The 13,534-nt window shown below is 37.3% G+C and overlaps 1 protein-coding gene across 8 annotated transcripts in view; it reads left to right on the top strand.

Annotated features, from left to right (window-relative positions):
• PCDH15 (protocadherin related 15) overlaps positions 1 to 13,534 on the top strand; it is an 874,191-nt gene that overhangs the window by 404,572 nt on the left and 456,085 nt on the right. For all 8 annotated transcript variants that reach the window (XM_040254669.1, XM_040254668.1, XM_040254664.1 and 5 more), the window contains one exon: positions 1,097 to 1,267. In XM_040254669.1, coding sequence (XP_040110603.1) covers positions 1,097 to 1,267 — 171 coding nt within the window. The remainder of the gene's footprint in view (positions 1 to 1,096; positions 1,268 to 13,534) is intronic.

Below are 13,534 nucleotides of genomic sequence, written 5' to 3' on the forward strand. Positions count from 1 at the left end.
TTCCGTAGATCTTACCAAAGAACACTTTGCAACCCATAAAAATGGGAAAAACAAAACAGACAATAAAATAAAATAAAATCCATGTCCTCTGGCAATATTGTGGTTAGTGGAAAAGAGGAAAAATGGAAATGTAATTCCCATTACTGATACAAGGATACTCTTCTCAGAAATTGTAGACTTTACCATACATCAACATGAATCTGCCACAGGTGTACACACTGATGTATGGCAAAACCAATACAATATTGTAAGGTTAAAATATATATATATATCTGTTCAATTCAAAAGAAAAAAAAAAGAAATTGTAGAGTCTCAAAGAATGAAGAAATAAAACAATTGTCATTTATAAACTTGGAAACAAGTTATTTTAGTGATGCCAGAAGGCTACATGGAGAGAAGGAAGACTCTCAAAATATTATACTTTGTGACAGGCAATCTTATGTGAAACATACAAATACATTTTTCCAATGAGAGTATAGCAGATCTGGTGGGTCTTCTTTCCTTCCTTTTATTCACCTCTTCATTTAATTTTTTTTCTTCTTCTCTCCTCCCCTCCCCACTTTTTTAAAATGAGCAACATTTATTTCATAAACTTAAATTTATTGAAGCATCATAAATAAAATAAAATACTGGGGTGGGGACAGGAGTGAAGGAATCGAGAGTCATCTTGATTGTTAACTTGTTTGTTAACTGTCTTCTCAAAGGAAAAGTAAACAGTTATGTACCTTCATGATGGGAGATGGTGTCACGACTTGGAGAAAACCTTCATGGAAGTTAGGCTCCTACCCTCATACAGGGCCTGGGAGATATTAATAGAAGCTCTATTTTCCTTGACTGTTACATTTCAAAGGGATAATTCTTAGATCCTGGAGAAAGAGTCCTGGGTATAAAACTGGTAAAAGTTTGAGCTAGAAGAAGGTTGACACCTCAAAGGGGCAGAGAAAATATTTACAAATGCAAGGTTTTTAAAGTAAATGCTCTAAGAAAAGGGAGGTCAGATGTCTACAGTCAGGAAGAAATGTGTCTACGGTGTAATCAAGCTGGAAGGAACATTGAGTACGTCTTATATTCTTTTTCTTTTCTCCCTCTCTCACAGGACCGTGCACAAAACCTAAATGAACGGCGAACCACCACCACCACCCTCACAGTGGACGTTCTGGATGGAGATGACCTGGGTCCAATGTTTCTTCCATGTGTCCTCGTGCCAAACACTCGTGACTGTCGCCCACTCACCTATCAAGCTGCCATACCTGAGCTGAGGACTCCAGTAAGCATACTCTAATCTTTTCCTCTTCACTTCCACCTCTGTGACCCCCAAAGAGATCCTGTTCAAATATTTTGAACACATACGTGGTGAAAATAGTATGCTTTTCTAAATGGATATTGGAAAATAGCTTATGTCCAAAACTATTTTGAGACAGTACGGGTAAAATTTTATTCATAATGTCTAATTATATCATTGAAGGAATGTCATGAAATAACATGGCAGACGATGAAATGATTAGATAGCATCACCAACTTAATGGACATGAATTTGTGCAAACTTCAGGAAATAGTGAAGGACGCGGAAGCCTAGTGTCCATGGCATCACAAATAGTCAGACACAATTGAGCAAGTGAACAACAGCAACCTGAAGTAGCAGCCCATTTGACTGATTTTTTTTTTCCCCCATGTATAAAGCATAACAAAGATCAGTTGACATCATATACTTGGAAACTCCAAGAAATAACCCCAGCATTTTCTTAAATTCACTTGTCAACATTCAGCCCTAAGTCAGAGGACACATATATTAACAGGATGCCCTTTTGTTTTTTAGAATCCTGATATATTATTGGAGAGTATGCTTGGCTGTTTGGAGGGGGGAGCTAATGAATCCTGAATCTAAACATTTATTCATTAAAGATGTATTTAAAAGAAACAAAAATTAAGTCATGTGTACATATTTTCTATAAATTCTTCATTTTTTAAAAAAATATTCAAGTAAATCTATACATTGGTGTCAGCCTAAATTTCATACCATAGACCTGCCTGGGTGATAAATATACATATCTAAGAATAAAAGTTATAAGGCTAATAGATATTTTGTGTGTGTACACGTGTGTGCTGAGTCATGTCCCACTCTTTGTGACCCCACGAACTGTAGCCTCCCAGGCTCCTCTGTCCATAGAATTCTCTAGTCAGGAATACTGAAGTGGGTTGCCATTTCCTACTCCATAGGATCTTCCCAACCCAGGGATTGAACCTTTGTCTCTTGTGTCTCCTGTCTTGGCAGGCAGAATTTTTACCACTGTGCCACCTGGTAAGCCCAATAGATATCCTGCTTAGGCTAAAATATCAGTTTCTTCCTTAAATGTTAAAAAAAAAAAAAAAATCTCTTTAAGAGCAGTCAAATTCTTGCTGCTGCTGCTGCTGTTGCTAAGTTGCTTCAGTTGTGTCCAACTCTGTGCAACTCCATAGATGGTAGCCCACCAGGCTCCCCCATCCTTGGGATTTTCCAGGCAAGAACACTGGAGTGGGTTGCCATTCCTTTCTCCAATGCATAAAAGTGAAAAGTGAAAGTGAAGTAGCTCAGTCATGTCCGACTCTTTGCAACTCCATAGACTGCAGCCTACCAGGCTCCTCCATCCTTAGTATTTTCCAGGCAAGAGTACTGGAGTGGGGTGCCATCGCCTTCTCTGAGTCAAATTCCTAGGAGTCAACTATTTGATTAGTTTTTGCTGTTCCTATGAAAAGCATTTAGGCTTCTGAGTTAGTAATATGGCTAGTGATGTCAGAATTTGTTAAGAGATACTTAATTTTATTTCTGACATTTGAGAACTGTAGTTTGAAGGATCCTCTCTGTATTTGAACTTTCTTTCTTTTTTAAAAAAGAATAGAACACAGATTACTTCTAAGTGTAAATTAGATTGCATTCCAGTCACTTTAAAGAGTTCTTACCGAATATTTTACCAATTACTTTGTCCAATATTTTACCCACTTGCTTTACTAGCAATAGCTCTTAAATGGTTGAAAATCACTTTTGTGTTTGCTGGAATAAATGATTACTGGTCTAGTTGGTTTGCATGAAAAAAAAAATAACCTAAAAATGGATAAATGTTATGATGTGTGCTGAGTGAAGAAAATAATATTATTTTTAAGCTAAATGGAGTAATTTTGCAGACAGAAAAGCTAATGGAGAGTTTGTCTAGACAAATATTTATAGGTTACCTAAAGTTGTAGGTCATGATATTATTTTGTTGAATATTAGTGAGAAGACTTAATGATGTGAACATTGAACTTTTCTTTGAAAGGCTTAATTGAAATCATGACAAAAATATTTTTAGTTTCAATCTATTTTTCTGAGCTAATTTAAGTAGCTGGTATATCAATGAGATCCCAAGAGAAGGGGAATGCCGACCTAATAAGACTAAAATCAATGAACCAGTGTGATGAATGTTTAACAGTACTTGATGCAATGAGAGAAGTAAAGACAGAGGTTACTGCTTGAGAAGCAAAATGTATTGACTTTATAAGGATCTTTGAGCATAATTTCCTCTTTGCTCCAGCTTATAGACTAAGCATCTCTAATTCCTATGCCATTTCATGCTAGAGATAAAGCGATGTTCCAGATTTGTGGAAAATGATAATAATGACTAATGACTATTTAGATAGTTCAGTTTGTCATGAACTGTGCTAAATTCTACAAACATATTAACTTAAATCCTTTCAGATAGTTACCACTGTAATGGTCATTTTATAAATGAGATCTCTGGGATACAGAATTTAAGTGACTTAGCCTTATATAGCTAATTAATTAAGAGTATTTTCTTTTGAAATCATTTATCTTGAATTAAAGGATATTCTATAAATCACAGAATGACAACAGTTTATTCTTAATCATCATTTTTAACAGATCAACCCATTCTTGAACATTCTGTGAAACAAGACTTTTAATTTTACAGAGTTAAATACTTACAGCAAATATTTATTCATCAAACATTGTATTTTTATTGGCATGTAGAAAAAATTAGATATGTTTATTTGCAAAATTAGGCACTTATTCTGGTTATCAATCAATGCATAACAAAGCACGAAAATTTAGTGGCTTCAAATTGCAATCTTTAAATTTGTTCATAAAACCACAATTCCGGCAGACCTGAGGGAACACCTCATTCCGGCTCTACACAGTATCAGCTAGGACACTTTGGCTAAGGGCTCTCTCTGTGTGTGTTCTATTATTTTAGTTGTGTCTGATTCTTTGCGACACTATGGACTGTAGGCCACCAGGGTCTTCTGTCCATGGGATTCTCCAGGCAAGTTTGCTGAAGTGGGTTATCATGTCTTCCTCCAGGGGGTCTTCCTGAACCCGGGATTGAACCCGCATCTCTTACGTCTCCTACACTGGTAGTCGGGTTCTTCACTGCTAGCACCATCTCGGAAGCCCAAGGGCTGGGGACCACTTTCCAAATAGTAAACTTAGCAAGTTGATTCTGGCTATGGGCTCCAGCTCAGTGAGGGCTGTGAGCTGGAGGCTTCATTTCCACTCCATGTAGGTTTTTCCTGGGCTATTTGAGCTTCCTCACATCAAGGTGCTGGCTTCTAAGAAAAAGCTTCCCGAAAGAATTAGACAGAATGTTTAGGAACGAGACTTGTAATTTGCAGTGTCACTTCTGCGGTAGTCAAAGCTCTGTCAGATGCAGGTAGGAGACGTATATGCTAAGTTCTAATGGGAAGAGCGTAGAAGTCATCCTGTAGAGAGAGCATAAAGGAAAGGGTATTTTATTGTCACCATCATAGGAAAACCAAATCAGCCATAGTAGTGGCATCGGGTTTCCATGCGCTCTTTTATATGCCATTTTGGATCCTCTTTGGATCTCAAGGGTTAAGTGTAGCTAGTTTTTAAGTTTCCCATTCAAATTGCTGAGTTTATGTCTGTCTTTTTTTCTTTCTTCTTTTTCTTTTTTCTATTTTCCTTTGCTATTTCCATGCTGTGCTAAAACTTCTGGAATTTCAATAAATAAGATCTTGTGTACAGAGCAAGAGAACTATTTATGTCAGCTAAACAGGACATTATGACTCTAATTACATGCTTGCTGTTCCTTTCCTGAACTAATTCTTCAGATTTTGAAAGCTTTGACACCTGCTCACCTTCTGGGTTGAGTGAAATTTTCTAATCGCCTCAGTGGTATTCCTAATTTGAGAAAGCATCCTTAGTTCTACCACCATGCATGCATATTTCATCAGCTCAGAAAAAAATTTAAAAGGTAGTCTAGTACAGTGTTTAGCCCATGAACAAAGATATAATAAAAAATAATATGAATTTGACATCTCAGGGGCACTAAAGCAATTTGTAGCCCTGAGTTAGTTATGATGTATTTATTAATTAGATAAATAGCCACTGAATCTTGTTCTGTTTAGTCACCAAGTTGTACCCAACTCTTTTGGTACTCCATGGACTGTAGCCTGCCAGGCTCCTCAGTCTATGGAACTTCCCAGGTAATAATACTGGAGTGAGTTTCCATTTTCTTCTCCAGAGGATCTTCCTGACCCAGGGATTGAACCCATGTTGCCTGCACTGGCAGGCAGATTCTTTAAGATGGTGACCTAGTATATGCTAAACTCAATTTTAATAAAGATGACATAAACTCAGATGAGATAAAATTCTTCTGATAGTGTAAATTTATTCTTACTTTCTGACTCTCTTAAAGTTGTTATGCCTATGTGGTTGAAGATTTCTAGTATTATGGAAAACTGCAGAATTTGGAGAGTGTAGGATCATGGTTCAATTGTCTTGATTTTCTGTTAAAGACAAAGACAGTAAATCCTTACATAATTCTTTTCAGTGTTGAACAGTTGCATACATTTTGACTAGTTGGATTTACTGTTGAGTAAATTGTCCCTGGTTCAGTTAAATTCATTCAGTTTGGTCGCTCAGTCGTGTCTGACTCTTTGCAACCCCATAGACTACAGCATGACAGGCCTCTCTACCCATCACCAACTCCTGGAGTTTAATCAAACTCATGGCTATTGACTCGGTGATGCCATCCAACCATCTCATCCTCTGTCGTCCCCTTCTTCTCCCACCTTCAATCTTCCCCAGCATCAGGGGCTTTTCAAATGAGACAGTCCTTTGCATTAAGTGGTCAAAGTATTGGAGTTTCAGCTTCAGCATCAGTCATTCCAATGAATATTCAGGACTGATTTCCTTTAGGATGGACTGGTTGGATCTCCTTGCAGTCCAAAGGACTCTTAAGAGTCTTCTTCAATACCACAGTTCAGAAGCATCATTTTTTCGGCACTCACCTTTCTTTATACTCCAACTCTCACATTCACACATGACTATTGGAAAAACCATAGCATTGACTAGATGGACCTTTATTGGCAAAGTAATATCTCTGCTTTTTAATATGCTGTCTAGGTTGGTCATAATGTTTCTTCCAAGGAGCAAGCATCTTTTAATTTCATGGCTGCAGTCACCATCTGCAGTGATTTTGCAGTATAAAATAAAATCTGTCACTGTTTCCATTGTTCCCCCATCTACTTTCCATGAAGGGATAGGACCAGCTGCCATGATCTTAGTTTTCTAAATGTTGAGTTTTAAGCCAACTTTTCCACTCTCCTCTTTCACTTTCATTAGGAAGCTCTTTAGTGCCTCTTTGCTTTATGCCTTAAGTGTCATCTCCATATCTGAGCTTATTGATATTTCTCCCAGCAATCTTGATTCCAGCTTGTGCTTCTTCCATTCCAGCATTTCTCTCCTGTGCATATAAGTTAAATAAGCAGAGTGACAATATACAATCTTGACATACTCCTTTCCCAATTTGGAACCAGTCTGTTGTTCCATGTCCAGTTCTAACTGTTGCTTTCTGACCTGCATACAGATTTCTCAGGAGGCCGGTCAGGTAATCTGGTATTCCCATCTCTTTCAGAATTTTCCACAGTTTGTTGTTGCACACAGTCAAAGGTTTTGGTGTAGTCAATAAAGCAGAAGTAGATGTTTTTCTGGAACTCCCTTGCTTTTTCGATGATCCAACAGATTTTGGCAATTTGATCTCTGGTTCCTCTGCCTTTTCTAAATCCATCTTGAACATATGGAAGTTTATGGTTCATGTACTGTTGAAGCCTTGATTGAAGAATTTTGAGCATTGCTTTGCTAGTGTGTGAGATGAGTGCAATTGTGCAGTATTTGAGCATTCTTTTGCATTGCTTTTCTTTGAGACTGGAATGAAAACTGACCTTTTCCAGTCCTGTGGCCACTGCTGAGTTTTCCAAATTTGCTGGCATTTGAATGCAGCTATTTCATAGTATCATCTTTTAGGATTTGAAATAGGTCAACTGGATTTAGGATTTGAATCGGTCAACTGGAATTCAACCTCCACTAATTTGTAGTGATGCTTCCTAAGGTCCACTTGACTTCTCATCCCAGGTTGTCTGGCTCTAAATGAGTGGTCACACTGTCATGATTATCTGGGTTATGATGATCTTTTTTGTATCATTCTTCTGTGTATTCTTGCTACCTCTTCCTAATATCTTCTGCTTCTGTTAGGTCCATACCATTTATGTCCTTTATTGTGCCCATCTTTGCATAAACTGTTCCCTTGGTATCTCTGATTTTCTTGAAGAGATCTCTAGTCTTTCCCATTCTATTGTTTCTCCTTATTTCTTTGCATTGATCACTGAGGAAAGCTTTCTTATCTCTCTTTGCTAGTCTTTGGAACTCTGCATTCAAATGGGTATATTTTTCCTTTTTTCCTTTCCCCTTCACTTCTCTTCTTTTAATAGCTATTTGTAAGGCCTGCTCAGAGAGCCATTTTGCCTTGTTTGCATTTCTTTTTCTTGGGGATGGTCTTGATACCTGCATCCTGTGAAATGTCATGAACCTACATCCATAGTTCTTCAGGCACTCTATCAGATAAAATCCCTTGAGTCTATTAGTCACTTTTACTGTAAAATCATAAGGGATTGGATTTAGGTCATACCTGAATGGTCTAGTGGTTTTCCCAACTTTCTTCAATTTAAGTCTGAATTTGGTAATAAGGAGTTCATGATCTGATCCACAGTGCTATTCTGGTCTTGCTTTTGCTGACTGTATAGACATTCTCCAGCTTTGGCTGCAAAAAATAGAAATCAATCTGATTTCAGTATTGACCATCTGGTGATGTCCGTGTGTAGAGTCTTCTCTTGTGCTGTTGGATTAGGGTGTTTGCTGTGACCAGTGTGTTCTCTTGGCAAAACTGTATTAGTCTTTGTTCTGCTTCATTCTGTACTCCAAGGCCAAATTTTCCTGTTAGTCCAGGTATTACTTGACTTCCTACTTTTGCATTCCAGTCCCCTACAATGAAAAGGACATCTGTTTATGAGTGTTAGTTCTAGAAGGTCGTGTAGATCTTCATAGAACTGTTCAACTTTAGCTTCTTCAGCATTGCTGGTTGGGGCATAGACTTGAATTACTGTGATACTGAATGATTTGCCTTGGAAACAGTGATCATTCTGTCCTTTTTGAAACTGCATCCAACTACTGCATTTTGGACTGTTGTTAACTGTGATGGCTACTCCATTTCTTCTAAGAGATTCTTGCCTGCTGCAGTAGATTAATGGTCATCTGAGTTAAATTCACCCATTCCAGTCCATTTTAGTTCGCTGATCCCTAAAATGTTGATTATCACTCTTGCCATTTCCTTTTTGATCACTTCCAATTTGCCTTGATTCATAGACCTAACTTTCCAGGTTCCTATGCAATATTGCTCTTTACAGCATTGAACTCTGCTTCCATCACCAGTCACATCCACAACTATGTGTTGTTTTTGCTTTGGCTCTGTCTCTTCATTCTTTCTGGAGTTATTATTCCACTGTAGCACATTGGGCACCTATTGACCAGAGGAGTTCATCTTTCAGTGTCCCATCTTTTTGCCTTTTCGTACTGTTCATGGGGTTCTCAAGGCAAGAATACTGAAGTGGTTTGCCTTTCCCTTCCTCAGTGGCCCACATTTTATCAGAAATGGTTAGAAATACCATATGGTTTAGAAATACCAAATAGTTAGAAATACCATAATATTAATATGATAATATTGACATATTAACTTTGTTTTTAGCATGTATATTTTCTTTTATATATTATGTCATGCATAGTTAAGCATTTTGGCATTAGTTGCTTATCATATTTAGTCATCTAGTAGCTAGAATCCACACTTTAATGAATTCTTCCCCATCCTTGTTTAAAGTCTTGGGTTATGTGCCAAGACTATCTTACCACAAATGCTTCCACTATAACCTGTCATAAAGAACTCTGCTTTTCATGTAACTATCAAAGAGAGTTCTACTACTTTATTTATGCTGCTCTCCTCTTCCAGGGAAGCTTTCTCAATTATTACAAGAGTGGTCGTGATTTCCAGTGAGGTATGACATTTATAATTTCCTGTTGGCTCATACTCATTAAATGTGTTACAATCCGTGAAGTTTCTCCTCTCTTGTCTTTTATGAAACTACTGGTTCTTCTCCTCTTGATGGGCATAGATTTCTCCTCTTAAATCTTTGGATTTTTTTTTTTTTTCCTAAAAGGTATCTCTGTGCTTGGATTGATTTATTTATTCTTAAATCTTTAGAATATTCCAGATTTCTATCTTTCAAAGCTTTTTTCCCCCCCTTTTTACTGTAGTTTTCACCTAGATTCATTAAGCCTATACCATTGTGCTCTTTACTCTCTGAGCAAAGAATGTGTTCTTTTCTCTCTGATCTGTATATTGTAGACGTGTTTTCTTACCTGAAATCTCTCCTGACTTCCAAGCTTACATTTCTCAGTTTTTCTGCATAGTTTTCCTGTACACCCTACAGATGCCTCATTATCCTCTCTAGTACATTCTGATGCATCCACACCTACTCTAATGTTACTTGTGGGGTCTTGGTTGATTTGGACCTAGACTTAAATGACCCCTGCATCTCAAGCTCAATCTCCAAAGACATTCTCTGCATTATCTATGAAATGTTACTTCATTATGTTTGATGCCTAGTTTACTTCCAAAAGGATCTTCCCTGGAGCTCAGATGGTAAAGAATCTGCCTGCAATGCAGGAGACCTGGGTTCAATTCCTGGGTCAGGAAGATCCTCTGGAGAAGGGAATGACAATCCACTCCAGTATTCTTGCCTGGAGAATCCAATGGACAGAGGAGCCTGGCTGGCTACAGTTCATAGGATCACAAAGAGTCAGACACGGCTGAGCAACTAACACTGCTCCACTGCTGCTTACTGCCAAAATAGCCCTTAAAGTCATACCCTCCACTCTGGACCTATAAAATTAGAATACCATTCTGATATGTTCTTTCACTCATTAAATAAATTTTCAATATTTTCCATCGTATGCCAAATGAGTTTCAAAACTTTGAGTATAGTCTTTAAAGTAACTTTACATCTGACCATTTTGACTCTCTTCTAAATCGCATAAAGCAATTTCTCCAGAAATAGAGTTCTGCATATAACCTGGATTTCTCTGAGAATTAACCTCTCTTTTCTCCACATTGTTTCATATATTAAGCCTAAAGCTTTTATTCAAGCTTCATCAATAATATACAATAATAAATACGTCCTTAAAATTAAGTTTTCTCTGTTAATCTGCACGTGTTTCTGCCATAAGCACTGAGCTCCCCATTTTGTTGCAGTCATTCACCCTCTTCTTTTTCACTAGCTTACTAGTTCTTCAATTTCCTACTTATTATTATATCTTAAGCATAACCCATTATTTTCACATAGTAAATGTTCACAAATTATTGAATTGAATTAAAATGTCAAGAAACACATGTTGTACACTAAGAAGATACTGGATATAAATAGGAATAAGTATGGGTTCTGCCTTCTCACTCATAATGAGAGTTTATCATAAGCGTGCATATGTAAAGAATATATAATTATTTAGTATAAACACATTTTATCCAAATATTAGCTTATTAACCATGCTGTATATATATATATGTATGTGTATGTATCTGTGTATACATATATATATATGTATATATATATAACCTTTTAATACACTTTTAATGTTTTCCAATTAGAATTGCAAGCATGTCATATTTGGCCATTATCTAGTCAAGAAGGAGTCTAATAGGTGGTCTGGATAAAGTAAGCATATGTCCCGATTACCATAGAGAGGTAGTACAGTTGTTTACAGTTGTCCCAGCACATTGTTTGCAATGCTTCCTTCTCATTTCAGTAATGTTTCAAATATTAAATTATATCCTTCTTGGCCTTTAGGCCAATTATTCTCAAACTGAGTCCTACAGAGCTCTTTTAGTGCCAGCAAAGTGATGAAAAAAGAAGGAAACAATTGTCAACTCTCAAACTGCCTATAATCTTTTAATGAGAAGACTGTCATAGTAGATTGAAGGGGAAAATGATAAATAATATATCTTGGTCAAAACATTGCATTTTCTGCCAATTTATTTCCTCCCATCAACAGTCACACCTATAGGCCACTAGTAGCAAATTATCAAAGAAACTTAAGAATTAAGTTGGAGAAAAAACAGCTAAACACCAAAAAACAAAAACTGGAATCCTAGAGTGTGGAAAAGTATTATTGTATTATGGTAATTCTGAAGAATTTCCACAGGAGTGGAAAAGGTCAGTTTTCATTCCAATTTCAAAGAAAGGCAATGCCAAAGAATGCTCAAACTACTGCACAATTGCATTCATCTCACACACTAGCAAAGTAATGCTCAAAATTCTCCAAGCCAGGCTTCAGCAATACGTGCACCGTGAACTCCCTGATGTTCAAGCTCGTTTTAGAAAAGGCAGAGGAACCAGAGATCAATTCCCAACATCTGCTGGATCATGGAAAAAGCAAGAGAGTTCCAGAAAAACATCTATTTCTGCTGTATTGACTATGCAGAAGCCTTTGACTGTGTGGATCACAATAAACTGTGGAAAATTCTGAAAGAGATGGGAATAGCAGACCACCTGACCTGCCTCTTGAGAAACCTATATGCAGGTCAGGAAGCAACAGTTAGAACTAGACATGGAACAACAGACTGGTTCCAAATAGGAAAAGGAGTATGTCAAGGCTGTATATTGTCACCCTGCTTATTTAACTTCTATGCAGAGTACATCATGAGAAATGCTGGACTGGAAGAAGCACATGCTGGAATCAAGATTGCTGGGAGAAATATCAATAACCTCAGATATGCCGATGACACCACCCTTATGGCAGAAAGTGAAGAGGAGCTAAAAAGCCTCTAGATGAAAGTAAAAGAAGAGAGTGAAAAAGTTGGCTTAATGCTCAATATTCAGAAAATGAAGATCATGGCATCTGGTCCCATCACTTCATGGAAAATAGATGGGGAAACAGTGGAAACAGTGTCAGACTTTATTTTGGGGGGCTCCAAAATCAATGCAGATGGTGACTGCAGCCATGAAATTAAAAGACTCTTACTCCTTGGAAGAAAAGTTATGACCAACCTAGATAGCATATTCAAAAGCAGAGACATTACTTTGCCAACAAAGGTCCATCTAGTCAAGGCTATGGTTTTCCCAGTGGTCATGTATGGATGTGAGAGTTGAACTGTGAAGAAAGCTGAGCGCTGAAGAATTGATGGTTTTGAACTGTGTTGGAGAAGACTCTTGAGAGTCCCTTGGACTGCAAGGAGATCCAACCAGTCCATTCTGAAGGAGATCAGCCCTGGGATTTCTTTGGAAGGAATGATGCTAAAACGGAAACTCCAGTACTTTGGCCTCTTCAGGCAAAGTGTTGACTCACTGGAAAAGACTCTGATGCTGCGAGGGATTGGGGCAGGAGGAGAAGGGGACGACAGGATAAGATGTCTAGATGGCATCACTGACTCGATGGACGTGAGTCTGAGTGAACTCCAGGAGTTGGTGATGGCCAGGGAGGTCTGGCATGCTGCAATTCATGGGGTCGGAAAAAGTCGGACACGACTGAGTGACTGAACTGAACTGAATTCTGAATGGTTACCTGCAATTATGAGAGAAAAGGAATCGTTTACTTTTTTATTCCTTGGTCAAACTTCATGTGTGAATAAACTCAGCTATATATAACTCCATTTATAGACAATGTGAAAATATATTTAATTGTGGAGCAATTAACAAGTAAGAAATAATCAGAGGAATTGAGTTTATTAATATTAAAGGGAAAAGTCATGATTCTTTCCAGTAATAAGACCGAAGTCTAACTTTTCTTGTTGAAGAATTTGTTTAAAATATTATTTCAAATTAGCATAGGAGATATGTTTTCCTATGAAACACAGAAAAAGAGAAAAAACACAGTCATTTGACTTGGATTGATGTTGATAACTCCATAAGCATTTATTTTGAACTATCTGATGGCTTACTAAATTATGTAGAAACACTTTGCAAATTTGTTTCTTATAGCAAAATAAGGAAATTTGTAAGAACACAAAGTACAGGTTAAAGACTGTGTGATGAGAATGTTGCTTACTGTCTCAAAACAGTTTAGATTTCTCATCTATAAAGTGGGGATCATACTATCTAATATATGGGATTTTTGTGAACACTACTAAAGAAGATGTATGAAGCACACTTAAATTGTTCC

Source organism: Oryx dammah, unplaced genomic scaffold (assembly GCF_014754425.2).
Source record: "Oryx dammah isolate SB20612 unplaced genomic scaffold, SCBI_Odam_1.1 HiC_scaffold_14, whole genome shotgun sequence".
In the NCBI taxonomy this organism is placed as follows: Eukaryota; Metazoa; Chordata; class Mammalia; order Artiodactyla; family Bovidae; genus Oryx; species Oryx dammah.